The sequence below is a fragment of the Bufo bufo genome, chromosome 11 (genome assembly GCF_905171765.1).
Source record: "Bufo bufo chromosome 11, aBufBuf1.1, whole genome shotgun sequence".
NCBI lineage: Eukaryota > Metazoa > Chordata > Amphibia > Anura > Bufonidae > Bufo > Bufo bufo.
In genome coordinates this window covers 37,209,892-37,229,697 of record NC_053399.1, presented here as the reverse complement: position 1 = coordinate 37,229,697, position 19,806 = coordinate 37,209,892, and the positions used below count along the sequence as shown (strand labels likewise).

The 19,806-nt window shown below is 49.1% G+C and overlaps 1 protein-coding gene across 2 annotated transcripts in view; it reads right to left on the bottom strand.

Annotated features, from left to right (window-relative positions):
- Positions 1–19,806, bottom strand: part of UBR1 (ubiquitin protein ligase E3 component n-recognin 1) — a 144,732-nt gene that overhangs the window by 62,998 nt on the left and 61,928 nt on the right. For both annotated transcript variants that reach the window (XR_005774952.1, XM_040412845.1), the window contains exons 22-30: positions 15,654–15,706; positions 14,245–14,347; positions 12,938–12,986; positions 12,681–12,835; positions 11,942–12,041; positions 11,543–11,652; positions 3,574–3,660; positions 2,752–2,927; positions 1,534–1,739 (exon numbers count right to left, since the gene is read on the bottom strand). Coding sequence is in view for 1 of the 2 variants with exons in the window: in XM_040412845.1 (XP_040268779.1) it covers positions 1,534–1,739; positions 2,752–2,927; positions 3,574–3,660; positions 11,543–11,652; positions 11,942–12,041; positions 12,681–12,835; positions 12,938–12,986; positions 14,245–14,347; positions 15,654–15,706 (1,039 nt within the window). In the remaining variant the exon portion in view is untranslated. The remainder of the gene's footprint in view (positions 1–1,533; positions 1,740–2,751; positions 2,928–3,573; positions 3,661–11,542; positions 11,653–11,941; positions 12,042–12,680; positions 12,836–12,937; positions 12,987–14,244; positions 14,348–15,653; positions 15,707–19,806) is intronic.

Here is a 19,806-nt window from a genome sequence, read left to right as displayed (position 1 = left end):
ACGCATTTTCCCGTTTTTTTTTTTTTACTAAGAACACCCTGGAATAACAGCCCAGACTGACTTGGTTCGTTGGTACCGGCACTAAGACGTTCATCTGAACTAGCAGTTCGATTTCTTGCTCCATGCAAAGCTGGAGATGTTCCGAGCTCTGAACTGGAGTCTGAACAAATAGAGAGGGGGGACTCTTGACAAAGGGAATACTGTATCCCTTGTGGAGGGTATTTAGTAACCAGTGGCTGCATGAGTATTTTTCCCAGCAATCCACAAATTTTCCCAGTCTTCCCCGCACTGGGGCTCTGGCGTCATTTCTTGGAAGATTCCGGAAATACCCTTTTCTTCTTAGTTTCTAATACTGAAAACATTCTATCCTGGGCGGACCTATGTACTTTTTCTTCCTTAATTTCCATGGTATCCCTGACCGCTTTCAATAGATCGTTTATATCGTCAGATGAAAATAGACAATTTTTAAAATCGCCATCGGAGTCAAAATTGTTACTATCCTCATCGCTATCTGAAGAAACATCAGAGGAGGATGAAGAGGTTTTTATGGGGGATTTTTTCCTGGGCCCCTGTTTTGATATTGACGGAACGCTAGCAGCTGCAGAAAAATCTGAGAAAGCGGTTTTTATTTCTTGCTTAATCAGGCACTGCAATTCCTGTTTTAGGGACAGGACTTCTTCCCTAACAATGCTATCAATGCATTTTCCACACAGTTTTTTAGCATAATTATCAGGGAGTTTGGCCGAACATACGCGACATCTGGGAATTTTAGATTTCGGCGATATTTTAGGTTTTACAGAGCTATCTTTGTCACTCTTCCATACAGAAAAAGGGGAAAGATGAGAAAGACTTAGTAACAGTGCAAGCAGCATTCCATACTTACAACCTGGATGTCACTCACAGCTACAGGTTGGTCCATAGCTTCCTCCTGATCCATAAGTGCGGATATCTGAGGCTGCAGGAAACTTGCAAACTCTCTGGTCAGAGGCCGACATCCGACTTGACCAGGGCGCCAGTTTTTAAAACTACGTAGGCCGGAAGTCTCCCCAGGACCTCCGACGTCATCCGGCCCAGCAACTCTCCGGCTACCACAATTAGGCCCCCAGATGACGTCACCCGCCGGAGCCGAGAATCTCGGGCAGCAGGCAGCCTAGAAACCGGAAGTACTCCTTTGAGTGTCCGGTTGCCGCGGCCTGCCACTACGCGCTGGCGCGTGCGAGTTTTGAATAAGGAGAGGACCGCGGCAGGCATCCATGGAACGGCCTTACTTGCCCAAGGTAAGACCGTGGCTGGCGCAATGCACCCGCCACTCCGCGATAGCTCCCGACCGGAGCACGAACGTAGTCCTATCTTCCGCCTGGCAGGGACAGGAAGACACTGAAGATAAGTGAGGAGGCGGGCCCTTTTGAACCTTCCTGTCCCTGCCTGGCTGGAGGAGGAGGATAATCTCCAAGTAAGGTGCCGTCATGGAGGGGAGGGGAAAAAAGCATTTTACACTTCGTTAGTGCATGTTATCACTGTGAAAATACATACCACCTGAGTGCATGAAAGTAATGCCTCGGGACTGCGACAGGGTGGTAGATTTCTGCACAAAGGCAGTCAGCACCATAGTAGATCTGTCTAGCCGCACTTCTTGTTCCTCCTGGCAAAGGATGCAAGTAAGGACTTCTTTTCCAGGCACAGATGGCCCACGCTTGGGACCCAAAGCAATTCTGGAACCTCCGGCAACTGTTAATGAACTAAACCGAACAATTCAATACATTACAGATGGTAGCCCAAAAAAAAATTTATACAGCATTTACGGACAGTCTACCTGTAAAGTATCCCTACTTTTATAGATTGTGTCTAGTGGAAAATTATAAATGTGCTGTTCATGCTGTCAACATGATTGAAAATAACTTTCCTGCCTTTCACATTTCATTAAATGTTTTGGTTTCATTGTGTCAAGGGATGACTACTCTGTCCTCGCCCTGCAGTAAAAAGCCACTGTATAGCAGCTTCCAAAGAAGAATGTACCATAGAGGCAGACTACGTGGCTGACATGGGGGCCTTTAAATCAGTCCACCCTGGTTGGAGCCATGCTATTTGCTACTGTGCAGGACTCCCCTCTCTGTAATTTTAGCAAGCAAGGGGTGGAAAATTGGCTCAAGGGTTATGGAAACTGTGTGGAGAGGAGAACAGACACCAGGCACCTCTGTCGTGAGCTGGAAAACCTGGGAGCATAATGGTGGCCCCGATTTTGTCCATGCTATGGGACCCCCCTTGCTTTTATGTACACCACTGTCAGCTCAGATCAATGCTACTGCTTTTTATTGCAGAAACTGCTAATTGGGTGACGGCTTAATTACTGATACATTATATACAGACTTTTTCCATGCCAGAAATAAATTAAAGCCTTTGTTGTCCCTGAGGAGTGCTCACATATTACTGGAAACTCTTCTACTTATAAAGAAAGCTATTTTAATATGTAATTTCGATAAGGAAATTGCTCATTATGAAATTTCCTAACAATATTAAAAGGGGCTTTAACTACTTATTTGTTTGTGACAATTTATTTGGCTGTTGCCCAATTTAGAATGAACAAATATACTTTGATTCTGAATTCTGAATTCCAAACTGTTGCCCGCTTTCTCTGTCTCTGCATCAGTCATGACAGATAGTGAGGCTGGCTTAGCTAATGGAATGAGTCAGCCAGCCCCTTCAAATATAGTTCAAAAGTCTTCTAATGGCTTAGCAAATTAAATATCTCACTTCTCCTCCATGGGAATGGAGGTCGCCTGTGCTTCCTGAGCGGTGTCATATAAAAGTTTGTTTGTTTCAATGAAATTCTTTTGCATGGCAGACATCTGTGCCATGATCTTCTGGCGGTGAAGTCTTGCTGCTTCTGCTTTCCGTTTTCTTTTCTCTTTGTCTTGGGCGCTCTGTCCCTAAAAGCAGAAAGGAAATTGGTTACCCACATAGGTAAAAGGATAAATGAGTGCAGTATAGTTCATATAAACAGGTAAACCTTAAAAAAGCTAGCCGAATTTTCTTGTCTGCCCAGTAGCTCTCCATTCAGTTCTGTATCACGCTTTCTTCACTCCTAGTTTATAACCCGAATTTCCATATACCTTTAAGCCATGCTGCGTTATTAGAGCAGGGTTCTGCATTCAGAGGCTTCATCAATTAGCTAGAGAGCAGAACGGCTACAAAAAACCTGACCATGCAGATTTACGCCACTTTTGTGGATTGTATCTGGCGAAGATTCTGTTGCACACTATGTTGCGGCAGAATTTGCAACTTCTTCACCGCTCAATCCAGGTCTATAAAAGGGGGAGAGACGTGTGCAAGCATGGAGACGGGCCCATGTCTGGTTTAGGTGTAGAAAATGGTCTAAATGTAAGACAGCAAGGAAGCTATCATACATTTAAAATTGGTAGTGGATGCGCCAAAGTTATGTAGGAGGTCGACGCCTCTACAATACCTTCGGCTATCGACCGCCAGCGCAGGGGCTTATTAAGACCGGCGTCTAAAAAGTGCCCCAATATCTTAAATGACGGAATAAAAAAAAGATATTAAGCTTTCGCAGCTTACCTCATCCACTTTACCAGCATCAGATGAGTACATAGCGATTGCTGTCTGGCCAGATTTCTCACGTAGCCTTTTCACAGATTCCAACAACTAGAACAACAAAAGCTCATTAAAGTCTAACTACAAAAAAATAGCTTATGTATGTCCCTTAAAGGAGTAAGGTATGTCCCTTAAAGGAGTTGTGCAGGCAGTATACACATGGCAGCCCCCCGCCGATTAGCTGGTTCAAGAGGAGACGGAGCTCCATGTGAGCGTAGCTTCCTTGTCTCACAAGTGCAATGTAATTACAAGTACTCGCTCCATTCACTTGAATGGAGTGAAAACTTGTAATTACACTACGCCGCTGCTGCAAGGGAGATGATGGGTAGTGTAACAAAGAGGAAGCAGAGCTCACACGGAGTGCTGCCTCCTCGTCAAACAGCCGATTGTCCCCCAGGCTGATCAGGAAAACGTATTTATGCTTATTTCCAGCATAAAAGGATCGTTTGCAAGAATATATGTGAAATGACAACTTACTAATATATCCTTATTAGAAGTAATACCCTTGTTAAGTTAAGTCTTCTGCGGATGGCACACTACTACTGTCCTGAGAATGGACAGAGACTGAAGGTCATGTAACCCACCACATCCATCAGTAGTACTGAATTACTGTTTATTAGTTGCCTATTTCACATACACTTGTACAATCTCACCATAAAGCGGCCAAACCCTATAAGAGTGGCATCAGATGGGAATACCGATGGATCCTCCACCTTACAGATTTGGTTCACTTGAGTAATGTGGGCAATGTAGACATCAGGTTAATGGAAGTGAGCTATACGATGTTGAGCATGGCTTCTCAAATGTGACCACAGTCACAAAGTCCTAACAATGTTTTAGGTGCACCAACCATAAACAGGCCATACAGATTAGATAGCTGTTGGCCGAATGCTTGCTTGGCTGTCGATTATTCCTTTCTGACCCCTCTTTTCCTTATATACATGCACAATTGTGCATGGGATCTCAATAGGGAAAGGGAAATAGGCTGCAGCTAGACACCTCTGGCGGAGGATGATCTTCCTCGAGAACTAAATGTTAATACCCAACTTCTGATCCTTCTTTACCCTGACATTTACTGCTGGGGAAGAATCAAGACACCCTTACACACATCATATGGTTGGCCAGTCCTGCCGAAATCAGCAGGTTTGGACGATATTCATCTAATGTGTATTAAGACTTCCAATTCTATGATTACTACTACTTTGTATATCATACCGTGCAGGATGTTTTTATCTTAGTTTCTTCTGTGATTTTTTTGTCTATGTAGTATTTGCTTGAGGGAGTGGCACCTTCAAGTGTGAATGCGCACCTATTTTATCTTGGGAGTAGCATTCCTCTGCACTTTTGCCTTTCCTATCCAATAGAGCGCCTTGATTAGGTGGTACATATAGGTGTGCTTGCTCCTCCTCCCATCGGTTGCTTGATGCACATGGAGGTGACTAGGAGCAGCACACCATATGTGCGGCGTCTGCGCTCCTGAACATAGAAGCCCAATGGCTTAGGTAGGTTTAGCGTAGGACCCGCCTGACCTAAGACCACCTTGGCGCTTGGTAGGTGGGCACAGATGCGTTTTAATCAAAATATATTGGCTAAGTGTCTCAGATATTATCATATCAGAGTGAGGACTTTGTCCACATATAATGTTTGCATCTACTTTACTAAGTGCATTATTATCTTATTTCTGTGATTTTCTTCAATAAGGAGACTTTTGTATTACTTACCAGTAAAGTCTCTTTCTCGCTCTTCCTTGGGGGACACAGGAAACCATGGGTATAGCTCTGCTCCCTAGGAGGCGTGACACTAAGTGAAAGCTGTAAGCCCCTCCTCCATCAGCTATACCCTTCAGCCTGGAGAAGAGACTGCCAGTTGCGTGTCCAAGTAGTGAAAGATAACCACCAACCGGAAAAAAGAACCGTCAAGCCCCAACGGGGGCAACCAAGCCGGAACCACAACTGTAAACCCAAATGAAGGGCGGGTGCTGTGTCCCCCAAGGAAGAGCGAGAAAGAGACTTTACTGGTAAGTAATACAAAAGTCTCCTTTTCTCGCCCATATTCCTTGGGGGACACAGGAAACCATGGGACGTTCCAGAGCAGTCCCAGAAGGGAGGGACCAGAACAAACTAGACCAACACCGGAGGCATCAATCAACTGCCGCCTGCAACACCAGACGGCCTAAAGCAGCGTCAGCCGACGCATGAGTATGCACCCTGTAGAACTTGGTGAAGGTGTGCAAGGAGGACCAAGTGGCCGCCTTGCAAATCTGCTCCGTAGAAGCCCGATTTCTCTGAGCCCAGGAAGCCCCGACCGCTCTAGTGGAATGAGCGGTAACACCGAGGGGCGGAACCTTGCCCTTGGCGAGATAAGCCTCAGTAACAGCCATCTTGACAAAACGGGCGATAGCAACCTTGGATGCCGCCAACCCTCTGCGCGACCCCTCCGGAACCACAAAGAGCGAGTCAGTACGCCTGAAAGAGCTGGTTACCTCCAGGTAAACCTTGAGCGCCCTGACAACGTCTAGGCGATGAAGTTCCCTCTCCCTAGGGTGGGAAGGGGAAGGACACAAAGAGGGGAGAACGATGTCCTCGTTCAGATGAAAGGCGGAGACCACCTTAGGAAGGAAGGAAGGGACCGAACGAAGAACTACCTTGTCCTGGTGGAACACTAGGAAAGGTTCCAGACAGGAGAGTGCAGCCAATTCGGACACCCTCCGAAGAGAGGTGACGGCTACAAGGAAAATAACCTTGCAGGACAGAAGTCGCAAGGAAACCGTCCGCAGAGGCTCGAAAGGAGAAGCCTGGAGCGCTGAGAGAACCAGGTTCAGGTCCCAGGGCGGTACCGGAGGCCGGTACGGGGGAACCGCGTGAGCCACGCCCTGAAGGAAGGTCTTGACAGGACCAAGGGGGGCCAGTGGGCGCTGAAACAAAATGGACAGCGCAGACACCTGACCCTTCAAAGAACTAAGACCCAGACCTTGGGCAAGTCCGCTCTGCAGGAAGGACAAAACGGTGGGGAGAGAAAAGCGGAGCGGAGGAATCCCCAGATCGGCGCAGAACCCCAAATAGGTCCTCCAGGTCCTATAATAGATCCTAGAAGAGGACGGCTTACGGGCGCGGATCATGGTGCGGACGACGTCCGCAGAAAAACCCCTACGTGTCAGGACGGTGGTCTCAACAACCACGCCGTCAAACGTAGGGACCTTAAACGCGGGTGGAAGATCGGTCCCTGAGAGAGAAGATCTTCCCTGGCGGGCAGCGGCCAGGGCGCGTCTGCCAGGAGCAGCATGAGGTCGGCATACCAAGACCGGCGGGGCCAGTCCGGAGCGACCAGAATCACCGAGACGCCTTCCGCCGCGATCTTCCGAAGGACCTTGGGCAGGAGTGGGATGGGAGGGAATATGTATGGACGCGCGAAGCCTCGCCAAGGAAGAACGAGGGCGTCGGCTCCGCAAGCTCCCGGATCCCTGGCCCTGGACAGATAGGCGGGGACCTTGTGATTGAACTTGGAGGCCATGAGGTCCACGTCCGGTATGCCCCAACGAAGGCAAATGGCCTCGAATACCTCCGGGTGAAGAGACCACTCGCCGGGGTCGACAGTGGTGCGACTGAGGAAGTCCGCCGCCCAATTGTCCACCCCTGGAATAAAAATTGCCGATAGGGCCGGGACGTGGGCTTCCGCCCAACGGAGAATGCTGGAGACCTCCCTCATTGCAGCAGCGCTGCGAGTGCCCCCCTGGTGGTTTATGTACGCCACAGCCGTGGCGTTGTCCGACTGTACACGAACTGGATGACCTTTCAACAGATGAGTCCAGTGTCGTAGAGACAAAAAGGCCGCTCTCAGCTCCAGGACATTGATCGAGAGTTTGGACTCCAACGGAGACCAAATGCCCTGGACGGATCGGGGAGGAAACACGCCTCCCCAGCCCAAGAGACTGGCATCGGTTGTAACCACCAACCAGTTGAGTGGCAGAAAAGACCTGCCCAGAAGAGGGGACTGTAACCACCAGCGGAGAGATGACCTCACCGGAGGCGATAGATGGAAGGGATGATCCAGAGACTGCGGCGATTTGTCCCAGGAGGAGAGGATCGCCCGTTGGAGAGGGCGGGAGTGAAACTGCGCAAACGGGATCGCCTCGAAGCAGGCAACCATCTGCCCCAAGACCCGCATGCAGAAGCGGAAGGACGGTCGACGGTGGAGAAGGAGACCCCGAACCGCCCCACGGAGGATCAGACGTTTTTCCGAGGGAAGACGTACTTCCGCCGCTCCCGTGTCTAAAAGCATTCCCAGGAAGACCAGTTGTCTGGAGGGGGGAAGGGAGGACTTGGGGAAGTTGATGACCCAACCGAACCTCGTCAGAGTCTCTAGAGTGAGATCCACGCTGGCAACCGCTTGAGAAAGGGACGGAGCCTTGATGAGGATATCGTCCAAGTACGGTAGCAGAAAAACACCCCTGGAACGGAGTAAGGCCAAAACCGGGGCCAGGACCTTGGTGAACACCCGGGGGGCTGTTGCCAGCCCAAAGGGAAGGGCGACAAACTGGAAGTGGAGGTCCCCCACGGCGAATCGGAGGAAGCGATGGTGACACCGGGCTACCGGAACATGGAGGTAGGCATCCTGTATATCGATGGAAGACATGAAATCTCCCTGCTCCAGGGAAGCTACCGCGGAACGGAGGGACTCCATCCGAAACCGTCGAAGGAGGAGAAAACGGTTGAGCTTTTTGAGGTCCAAAATGGGCCGCATGGAACCTCCCTTCTTGGGAACTACAAAGAGGTTCGAGTAGAACCCTTGGAACCTTTCCTCTAGAGGAACGGGGGTAATCACCCCCCTGTCCAGTAAGGCTTGAACGGCCGCGGAGAACGCAACCGCGCGTTTCGGGTCCCGTGGCGGGCGGGAGCGAAAGAACCGATCTGGAGGGAAGGATGCAAATTCGATTTTGTATCCGGAGCACACAATTTCGAGGGCCCAGGCGTCGGAGACGTGAGCCAACCAGACGTCCCTGAAAAGGAGGAGCCGGCCCCCCACCCGGGTGGGTGGGGGCGCGCCTTCAGGCAGAGGATTGCTTTGCTGCGGGTGTGCGGGCAGCCTGCGGCTTGCGCCAGGAGGGCTGCGCCCGAAAAAACGGCTTCCTATGTTTGTCCTGGGGAGGAGCCGAAGCGGCAGCTGTGGTGGGAGCCCCAGAGGCCCTGCGGGAGGACCGAAAACGAGACGCACCAGGGCGTCCGCGGGGGGCGCCCCTGGCTTGGGGTTGAGGAAGATGGGTGCTTTTACCACCCGTGGCCTCCGAAATAAGTTCGTCTAGGCGGACCCCGAAAAGGCGGGAACCCGCAAACGGTAGCCCCGCCAAGGAACGTTTGGAGGCAGCGTCCGCTTTCCAAACCTTCAGCCAGAGCTCCCTCCTGACGGAAACTGCCAGGGCGGAGGAGCGTGCAATAAGGGCTCCCGCATCAAGGGAGGCCTCACAAACAAAATTCCCGGCCCGAACAATAAGCTGGGCCAAGGAACGCAGGTCCTGGATAGGGACGTCCGAGTCCAACTCCTGTTCCAGCTGCGCACCCCAAGCGGAAATTGCTTTCCCTGCCCAAGCAGAGGCAAAAACCGGTCTGAGAGCAGAACCGGAGGCAGCAAAAATGCCCTTAGAAAGGGTCTCCATGCGACGGTCCTCCGCTGACTGAAGAGAGGACCCGTCGGGAACAGGGATGGCCGTGTTCTTTGACAGCCGGGCCACAGGGGGGTCCACCTTGGGTGGGGAAGACCATGTGGCCACGACATCTGCTGGAAAAGGATAGCAAATGTCCAGCTTCTTGGGGTTGACAAAACGGGCGTCCGGGCGAGCCCAAGCCTTAGACACCACAGAGGAGAAATCAGAGTGGATTGGAAAGACTTTTGAGACCTGCCTGGGTCTGATAAATGAGACGCTAGCTGCGTCCGAGCTAGGGGGATCATCCTGCACCTTAAAGGTGTCACGAATATCAGAGATGAGTTGACCCATCGCTGAGGCTAGCTTGGACGGCAGGGCCGAGTCCATTTCCAAATCTGAAACCGCCAATTCACCTTCAGAGAGCGAATCCTTTGGAGAGGAGAGGCTCGTCTGGGTGCGCACGCGTGGCGGGGAGAGGGAGGCATCCGAGGAGGAGGCTCGCTCTACTCTAATACGCTTCTGAGAGTGCCTAGCTCGGGAGGGGTCACTAAAAGAGAGTGAACCCGCTGCAGCGGCAGAAGCGGTGGACCCGGAGGGCGCGACAGTAAGAGTGGCGTCCTGCGGGGTAGGCGGCCTGTCTATTAGGCGGCCCACGACATGAGTGAGGCTTTCCACGGCCTGGGACAGGGATCTAGCCCAGTCAGGCGGGTCAGAGGCAGCAGGGAGCGACACAGCGGGCGACTGAGGCTGCGGTGGAGCCCGGCATGCAGTACAGTGCGGATCAGACTGCCCCCGGGGAAAGGGTTCCCTACAAGCAGTACAGGCATGGTACCAAGGCTTGGCGGCTGCAGAAGGGTCTGACATGGTGGAACAAAGATGTTGCACTTAAAGTGGGAGACCCCAAGGAAAGAAACGGGGATAACACCCAAGCGACAGTACTGTGGCACGGAGGGGGTTAAAAGTCCTACCAGACCCGGATGATGCAAGCGGAAGCGGTAAGGGGAACAGACTGAGGAGGCTGTGGAGGAGAGGCAGCAGCACCGGCTTCGGATCGCACTGCAGAGAGGATTCCACGCAGCACTGTGCGATGAACCCGGAAGTAGCGGAGCGCATGTAGGAAGCTCCGCCCCCTCTCTGCCGCTCTGAAGCAGAGCCGCGCGCGCGCGGCAAAATGATTTTAACCCCCAAGGATCATGAAGTGCCGGCCTGAAATGGCGCCGTTCACGCCAAGAAAGCGGCCCCCTCCGCGCCTGGATGTGGCAGACGGCTTGCTTTTTTTTTTTTTTTTTCCTGCAGCCGTCCCCTGAAGGTAGCGTCCCTGCCAAGGACCTGCCCAGATAAACTCCCCTGCCCGATAACGGTCCCGATATATGCCCGGGGGGGGGGGGGGGGAGGGGTGGCGCACGATGTAGCAGTGGCCATGTAGTAACAGTGGCCATGGGAGCCCAGGAGGCCTGTAGCAGCGGTGGGAGAGGAAGGGGAGGCTGGAGCAGCCTGTCTCACCATACGCTGTCTTCACCCTCAAATCCATCCAGCGGGGTCGCCCCTTCAGCTCCTGGCACCGCAGTGGCAGGAAGCCGGGGGAGGGACTTGGCGTGCGGGCGACCCTGAGCTGGCGGGACGCAGGGGAGCGAGGCTGCCCTGGTCCACCTTGTCTTCTGTGGGGGAGGCGGCAGTGCGGAATTACCGGCACTGGCGCAACTCAACCCCGGGAGAAACAGAGGGGTCTAATGCGCCTCTGTTGTCCCTGTAAGTAGAAAAAAACCGAATTAAAAACAACAAATAACGCAAAAATAAAAAATCATAGGAAAACAACCCTGCATAAGCAGGGGGTGTCTTGCCTCCTTGGACACTAAGCAAAAACTGGCAGTCTCTTCTCCAGGCTGAAGGGTATAGCTGATGGAGGAGGGGCTTACAGCTTTCACTTAGTGTCACGCCTCCTAGGGAGCAGAGCTATACCCATGGTTTCCTGTGTCCCCCAAGGAATATGGGCGAGAAAATATGTTTGTATATCATACCGTGCAGGCTGTTTTTATCTTAGTTTTTTCTGTGATTTTTTTTAAACTAAATGTTAATACCCAACTTCTGATCCTTCTTTACCCTGACATTTAATGTGTATTAAGACTTCCAATTGTATGATTACTACTACTACTACTACTACGACTACTACTACTACTACTACTACTAAAGCCATGCCAGTTTATCTACTATAAAATGATAGTTCATGATCACATGCTGATTGAGCTGGAGATAAAACTTTCCCACACTAGAAATGCAATATACACCTGTCCTTACCTGCCATACCCAGCTTATCATGTCCTTCTGGGCCTCCAGTTGCGGCACAGCTTTCAGCTTCTCTAGCACAGTCACAAGACTTGAGGCATTCACATCTGAACTTCCAATTCCTGCTAGTACAAGAATATTTCATCAAACAAATGCGGTACCATTCTATGCACCCTATTGAAATATGAATTTAGGTTCGAACTGTAAAATAAACTATGGAAGTTAGCTCATGTGGGAGCGTCATCATATAACAGCTCTATTTTAGTGCACAAGAAGAATACCTATGTGCCAAAACCTAAGACAGCAAGTAAAAGCACATCTTACACCACCGCTTATAGATCACGACTGGAGTTAGAAAAGTCAGCCTTGGTAAATTCCCCCCCAATGTACTTAGAATAGCATCTTACTTACGTGATGCCTTGTGATAGAAATCAAATGTCACTTCCTCCTCAGCAGCCTTCTGTAGCTGACGTTTTTCTTCTATCAAACCCAGAGCTACAATATGAAGCGCCTACAATGATATAAAAAATATACAATGAACACACACTATATATTTGGCAAATAAATGAACAGAAGAACATATAGGTCTGTTTACACATAATGGCTCATTCACTTCTGCATTAGAGGCTCTATTATGGACAGGGGCAAAGTGAAACGTAAAGTGGCCCTGGAAAAAAATACTAAAAGTGGGCCTGTTTTGTAGTCGGGTCCATATTGATGGAAGGCAGGGCCAACACAAGTAGACAGGGCCAGGAATACCATATTGTGGCACATTATATTACCCAAACAGAGCCAAATACCACAGTCAATCACAAAATACTGCCCCAAAAACTTCCACTGGCCCACAGTGAGGAGGCATTGTGTAGGGGAGTGTGTTTTTTCCCCCTTTATCAGCCCTCGCTAAACATTTGTTTGAGGTTGTACAACTCCTTTAAACTGGCCATAGACATAGGACAATTGTCAGCAGATGTGGATTCATCAACAATCTAATGTTTTCCACTAAGCTTGCTGGGGAGCTCTAGGAAGAGTTGGAATAACTGGGAGATGATGGTTCTTAGGTGGTTGAGGCCCTGTGCAATTGCCCCTTTTACCCTGCCTATAATATACTCCTGTTGGTAGGAATAATAGCAACATATGAACATTACTGTACCATTTGTATCATGCCTTCAGTCCACAAGATTGCATCCTGTGTTGCTGCCCTCTGTACGATAGTCCGGAGAAGGTGCATCATCACATCACAGCACAGCAGGTTGCTGACATTCTGGAAAGCTGGAGTGAACTCTGGAGGAGGTGGAGGTGGTAACGCTGTACAGACAAAGAGTAAATTCATACACAAATAAATGTAGTTTACTATGGAACATATATAGCCGGCTTAGTTAGCTGATATTGAGAGTTGACAGGCTTTACCTTCAGAGCTATTTTCTTGTTTCCGCCGTTTTTTCTGTGTGTGGTCAGCCTGTAAGTGAAAAAGAAAAAAAAATTGTAAAAAAAATGTTAACTACTGAAGTAGAAATATTAACCAACAAAATACAGATCTGTGTATTAATATATATCCGTAGCACTAGCTTCATGTTAAAGGAGCTAGTCTTGGGCTCCACAATGACATTGGTTCACCTGACCACTAAGGTCAGTGATTGGCTGTAGCAGTCACATGTTGTTAACGTGATGTCATCTCTACCGAAGAGGTGGTAATGGGAAAGCGATGGTATTTACCAGGTCAATACTGCATATTTTATTATTTTATCATATTTTCTTCCCTTGGTCAAGAACTTAAAGGGATTCTGTCACTTCTTTTTACCCTATAGAGATGCGGACATGCACGGCTAGATCGCTGCTAGCATGTCCGCAATATACCTGTCCCATAGCGCTGTGTGGTTTTATTTAGGGGAAAAAATGATTTTATATATATGTAAATCAGCCTGGTAAGGAACCCAAGGGGCTGCACTAACCATTCTGGAGCCCAGCCCGTCCCCCCTGTGAAGGAGCCCAGCACCGCCTGTAACCAGCAATCTCCTCCTTGCTCACAAAGTCAGATCGCCGTAATCTCACGATGCGTGAGCTCGCGCATGCGCAGTTCCTTCCCTGAGGCTGATGCCAGCACAGGGAAGGAACACTATGCCGGCACTGCGCATGCGCGAGCTTGCACATCGCGAGATTACGACGATCTGACTTCGTGAGCAAGGAGGAGATCGCTGGTTACAGGCGGTGCTGGGCTCCAGAACGGTTAGTGCAGCCCCTTGGGCTCATTACCAGGCTGATTTACATATATATAAAATAATTTTTTCCCCTAAATAAAACCACACAGAGCTATGGGACAAGTATATTGCGGACATGCTAGCGGCGATCTAACCGTGCATGTCCGCATCTCTATAGGGTAAAAAGAGGTGACAGAATCCCTTTAATTCCATGCCTCAAACGCACAGTGTTATGCTTCAATTCTCCTGTGGGGGCGCTGCAGACACACTAAACTCTAGCTGCCAAATACCCTCACACACAAGAGTTGAATGCTGGAGGCCCATGATTAGCTTATCACTAGGGAACAAAAAGGAAAAGTCCAAAGTGAACAACTGCTATTATTATGCACTACTTACATGGAGCTGTGCAAAATCAGTCACACGGGCTTGTTAAATTAATACAAAGCCCATTAACCCACACCTGCCATTTCTTATTGATGAATCAAAACGACGTAAACATCAGTCAGCGTCTCTTTTTACCTTACTGCGTTGGGTTTTGGTGTAATGATAGAAGAACACATTGAATTGGTCAAGATATTCATCCTTCAGTTCATAAACTCCATGTCCTGATACCCCTGGCTTTCTAAAAGAAAAGGAACATTTGATGCAAAGTTAGCCATGATTGAAGACTATTCCATGCATTAATGCATTGTATGTGATTTTGAAGGACCCCCTGCTCTGTTTAGTCATGGTAGTTTGATACACATGAAGATGACCCCTTTTACTCCCCCTACAAACCAGTTGCCTTCTCAGTATATAGGGGGTCATTTTTTAAACAGAAATACGCCTAAATTAAGCAAATTTATGGCGCAGATTGTGGCGCAAAGGTCCAATCTGCGACTTTTGCCTGCTCACACCAAGTCTAAAAAAGCGGGCGTGCAGTGGGCAGAGAAGGGGACGGGTCGTCAGGCTCATCTCATATACCATTTTCTACGCCTGCTTTAGGCGTAGAAAATAGTCTAAATTTAAGACAGCATGGAAGCCATCTTACATTTAGAACCGGTGGTGGCGTCTCTACATAACTGCAGCGGATCCACCGCCAGTGCAGGGCTTTATTAAGATCGGCATCTAAAACGCCGGTCTTAATAAATGTGCCCCATAATCTGTACCTAGCTGTCCTCCAAGTTTCTTCCATTGCACATAACATTAGACTGTAAAGAAATGAACTGTTCATTCCCAATAATTGCCTGATCATAAGCCAAGGGGAGAGCTGCATTTATATTTAGCAATCCCCCTCCGATGTATGGGGATGAGCAATCGATTGTTTCCATACAGATTCAATGTTTTTGGGCAGCAGATCTCTGTTCACACAACACAATCTTCTGCCCAGAAACAATGATTTTGGCGCCCGCTGTAATTTCACCCAATGATTGAGTGTTTGCTCATGGGGCACCTTTACATAGGGCAATTATAGACTGTCTCATTCTTAGTATTTACCTTGCCTGTTGCCATACAGGTATCTCAGGTTGATCTCAAACTCTTAGACGATATTCAAAAAAGACTAAGGTAGTTTTAGGTAAGGATTATGTTTCGAGTATGTTTACGCAGAGAATTTTCCATTCAGATTTTGGTGTCTATTCTGCAACAAAATCCACAGGATTTCTCAATGGAATCCACGAATCCACAAAGTAGTTTAGAAGGTGATTCAGTAAAAAAAAAAAAAATGCACGTGTCAATTCTTGCCATGACGATGGGCTTCACGGAGAGTGGCTCCAGTCGATGGGACTAAACCCGCATTCGCATCTGCAGCATATACAACTGAAAACCCTGCGGATTTAGTGGTAGATGGAAAAATACGCCCAGCGAACATACCTTAGTTATATGGATTCCCTTTAATATATGGCGTACAACTAGTCAACAGATTTAACAATCACATATTAAACACTTACTTAAAAGTAGCCACTTTGTTGATAAGAACATCGAAGCAAATGTCGGTATTCTCCTGCAAATATACAAAAAGAATAATAGGATTCAAGGGAGTGTTTTACATGAAACCACTGCAACTCAGCGACCGATATTAATATATACTAGCATTTCTCGCTCGTATCATTGGGGGACACAGAAGACCATGGGTACAGCTGCTGCCACTAGGAGGTGACACTAAGTAAAAAAGTGTTATCTCCTCCTCTCAGCTATACCCCTCCTGCAGACACTGAGCTAATCAGTTTTGAATTAGTTTCCGTAGGAGGCAGACATGTTTTCTGCAGGTCTGCCAATGTTTTTTCTTTTTTAGTTTATTTTTCAGGTTCGGGCTGCAGGTGGGCTCTCACCACCTGTTTTTCCCACACTTGAGGGGGAAGACCAGCGGGTCCTCAAGCCTGCTGCTCGTTCCCCACCTCTGGAAGACAAGGAGGAACAGTGGATCTCAAATCCTCTGTTACCCGCCAGCTACAGTGTCACCTTCGCTACTATCTCTGGAAGTCCCCACTGTTACCGGTGTAGCCGCCCTCCCAAAGGGCAGCCCACTGAGGAAGCTGACTGAAATCAGGGTGGGCAGAACCCGTCTGGGTAAGTATATTATCTCCCTCCCCTGCTGGCCCCCCTATGCCTGAGCCCCCCTTCTACTGTGTTCTCTAAGTGAACACAGGAATATATGGTGTTTCTCTAGACCTTGGCCCCTGTATCTGGTGACTCGCCTCCTCAGTCCCACCTCCGGTCCCCGGCCCCATCCACCCCCTGTGAGCCAGTCCCGGCAGTCGCCGCATTTCTACTTGGGGCATCGGTACGCCCGCTCCCGGCCTCCAGTGCATTCCGCTCTCTCCCTACATCGCCGCCCCAACCGGAAGTTCTTCCGGTCGGCCCCGCCTGTACTCGAGGCCCCGACTCTGCGGCCTACTAGGCCGCATCTCCCAGCGTGTTTTGGGGGCGGGATCTGTATTTTCAGAGTACGACCCACCAGCTGCCCAATAAGTTCTGCCCCTTCCTTCTGCTTAACCCCTTCCTTGCCTCAGTACTACTGTGCTGAGGAGAGTGCTTACTGGGCTCTCTGCTGAGGCTTACAGTGCTGGTCATTAGTACAGACGGATGTGGGTTCAGTCCTCCTAGATCTGCTTTGTTAGAATTGAAAAACCTATAAACGAACACAGAGTTGATAAGCTATAAAAATAATATATACTACCAGTGGACGCTGTATGTCTTTTCGGTTCCCCTCTTTCCGTCAGAAGTCCACTACCACTGGAAACTGTTCCTCCTATTACATTATCCGTCTTTCTTGGGTGGAGTAATTGCTTCAACAGTGTCTACCGCGACTACTCTCATTTGTTCCTTATCACATGGCATTCCGATCCATTGGTGGCCTATTGGCTGGACACGGTACCTACAATCGCCTTATCCCCCATCATAGGTGGTATTTTGGTACTACTGCTGAATACTGTGACTGCTTCACACTACCCCCCTCCTCAGGTAGTCTTAGTTTGGATTGGTGTCTGGCGCCTACATGGCAGCCTCTGTCTTCCAGCCAGAGGCCTGTAGCTCTAACGGGCTGTTGGCATACCTCATACCTTTCCTCGTGCCTTGAGTCCCTGGGAGGGGCAATCTCATTTGGTTGATTGTCATTGGCATGCCCGTCGTCCACACTCCTTCTGTAGGTGGAATGTCTGCTCTGTTTTCTTCCTTCTCAGGTGGAGTGTTGCGCTAGCACTAATTCTTGGTGGCTATTGCTGTTGTACTCATGTTCAGGTGGAGTCTCTCCTCTGACCCTAGAGGCCATAGTTGTTGCTATCGCCTCCCCCCTGTGAGGCAGTCTTTGCGCTGCCCATAGATATTCTGGCTACTCCGGTTCCATGGCTACTACTGCGTGAACCCTTCCCAGGGGGAATTTTTGCGTTCATCCTTCAACTGCGGCTTACATGACGCATGGGCGGGGGACACTACATTTATGGTTTTCTCCACATCCCCTTCCTCCATGTGGAGTATCGGCCCTGGCATTCCGGCGGTATCTACACAGCATTCCTCCTTCTAGGCATGGTTCCTTCTCGCTAGTTGTAGTTGTGATCGTGTCAACATTTCCTTCTTTCACAAGGGGCACTTTGTTTATGTTCTGCCATGACACGCTGAGGCTGAGGGGTTTGCTCACTTCTGCTGAACATTAGTACGTTTTCTGTACCTGGCATAACCGACCAATTTCTATGGCGCCTTGTTCCTTTTACATGTACCTCATTGCCTCTACAATCTAATACGGTGACAGCACCAGCATTCCCTCCGTGTGGAGTTTGGGTATGCACTTTTTCAGTTTGCATATGTGAGTTGTCTGCATGGCTCCCCTCACCGGGTCGAGCGGTCGTACTGCCCTTGTTGTCTCCCCTAAGTGCTGGTTTTCTACTAAGTCGCATCGGCTGCTTCTACTTCTCCCCTTCCGCAGGGCGAGTAGTTGCGCTCCCCCACATACTGTTGCCCAGTGTTCATAGCCATTGGGTTCTCCTATCCCCCCTTTCTGCTGTGGGGTGCTGCGCGGGTGGTGTTGGTTCTGTTACCATTTTTTTTCTGGGGCTTTGTGGCGTTCGGGCTCCACACTCCCTTCCTGGCGCAGTATTTTTCCTATCTCTGGTTCCTGTCTGCAGCTTCCGATTAGGTCTGCCAGTTCAGGAAGCCTTTCATGGAGAAGCAGACGGCTTTTCTCTTCTCTTATTCTGGAATTTAAGGTCCTCCTCTACATGCCTCTGCTTACCACATTGGCATTTTCCTGGTGGAACATTCTTATGAAGAAACCCCCCTGGCCGTAGTTCTGAAGGGGACGTTTTTGATCCCAGAGCACACTCTCCCTGTCAGGTTACTCCCCAATTTTTTGTCAGTTTTGGGTCGGTTCCACTGCCTTGTTCCCTTTGGGTTTCTTCACTCCCTCAAGATTTTTTTCTTGTGGGCCATTCTCATGCCTGACTTCCAGGTTCTCTAGCCCTGACTTGTTCGTTATGGTCCCGCTGGAGTGTTCTTCTCTTCTGGCAGTCCGGTATGGTGTGTGGGGCCTTTGCCTTCGGGCATCCCTACTTCTTCCCCATGGGGTGCAAGTTTTTTCACATCTGCAGTTCTTTGGCCCTTGATATCCAGACGCTATTTTCAGTTTGTCTTCTTCCAATCAGTATTCTACTGAGTGTTTTTCCTGGGGTTTTGATCCTTGGGCATCACTCCTTAGCAGCCTTCTGGATCCAGGCTACGTATTTCTCTCCTGTATCTTCCGCAATCGCTCCGTGGCTTCTAGTGACTGACTTGTCTTCATTCTTGTCCATCTTGTGGATATTCTGTATGCTCTCCACTTCTTCTGAAGTCTCCTAAGCCGTGACTTATATTCCCTGGGCTGTTCTTTCTTCTGTCCAGCCGGAGCCTCTACGCCTTCAGCCGCTCTCTGGCTGGCCTTTTGGGGAATGGGTCTTCCTGTCCCTTTTCAGGGTTCCTGGTGTTTCTTTCCCCTGCATTTCTGTGCTTTATGACCGGCCTTGGATTCATTCTGGTCTTGTTCCCTTCCCATGGTACTGCTTTTTAAAATAGTTTTTTTTTGTGCTTACCTGTAAAATCCTTTTCTCGCTGAGTTCATTGGGGGACACAGCTCCCACCCTGTATGTACATTGCTGGTTCTCCTAGATGGGTCCTTCTGGTTCTTGATGATGACCCATCTCCAGTTTTCTTCCTTTTTATGGTGTTCTGTGGGCTTCTCCTGGCTGCTCCTACTGCTTACGTACAAACTGATTAGCTCAGTGTCTGCAGGAGGGGTATAGCTGAGAGGAGGAGATAACACGTTTTTTGCTTAGTGTCGCCTGGTGTCCCCCAATGAACTCAGCGAGAAAAGGATTTTACAGGTAAGCACAAAAATCCTATTATTCAGAATTATATTACAGTATTATGTATTCTGTACTGTATCTAGCCAAAACAGGATGAAGAATGCTAAATAATATCCTGCCCTTCCAATAGTGTACTTGTGGGAACAAGAAATTATTGGATTTAAGAAAACACATCTACTGAGTTTTTTTTAAAGGATGATATCTCCAGGTACAAATTCACATGTGGCAATGCTCGTTCTTTCTTTACTTTGGCATTGTGGGATTTATAGCA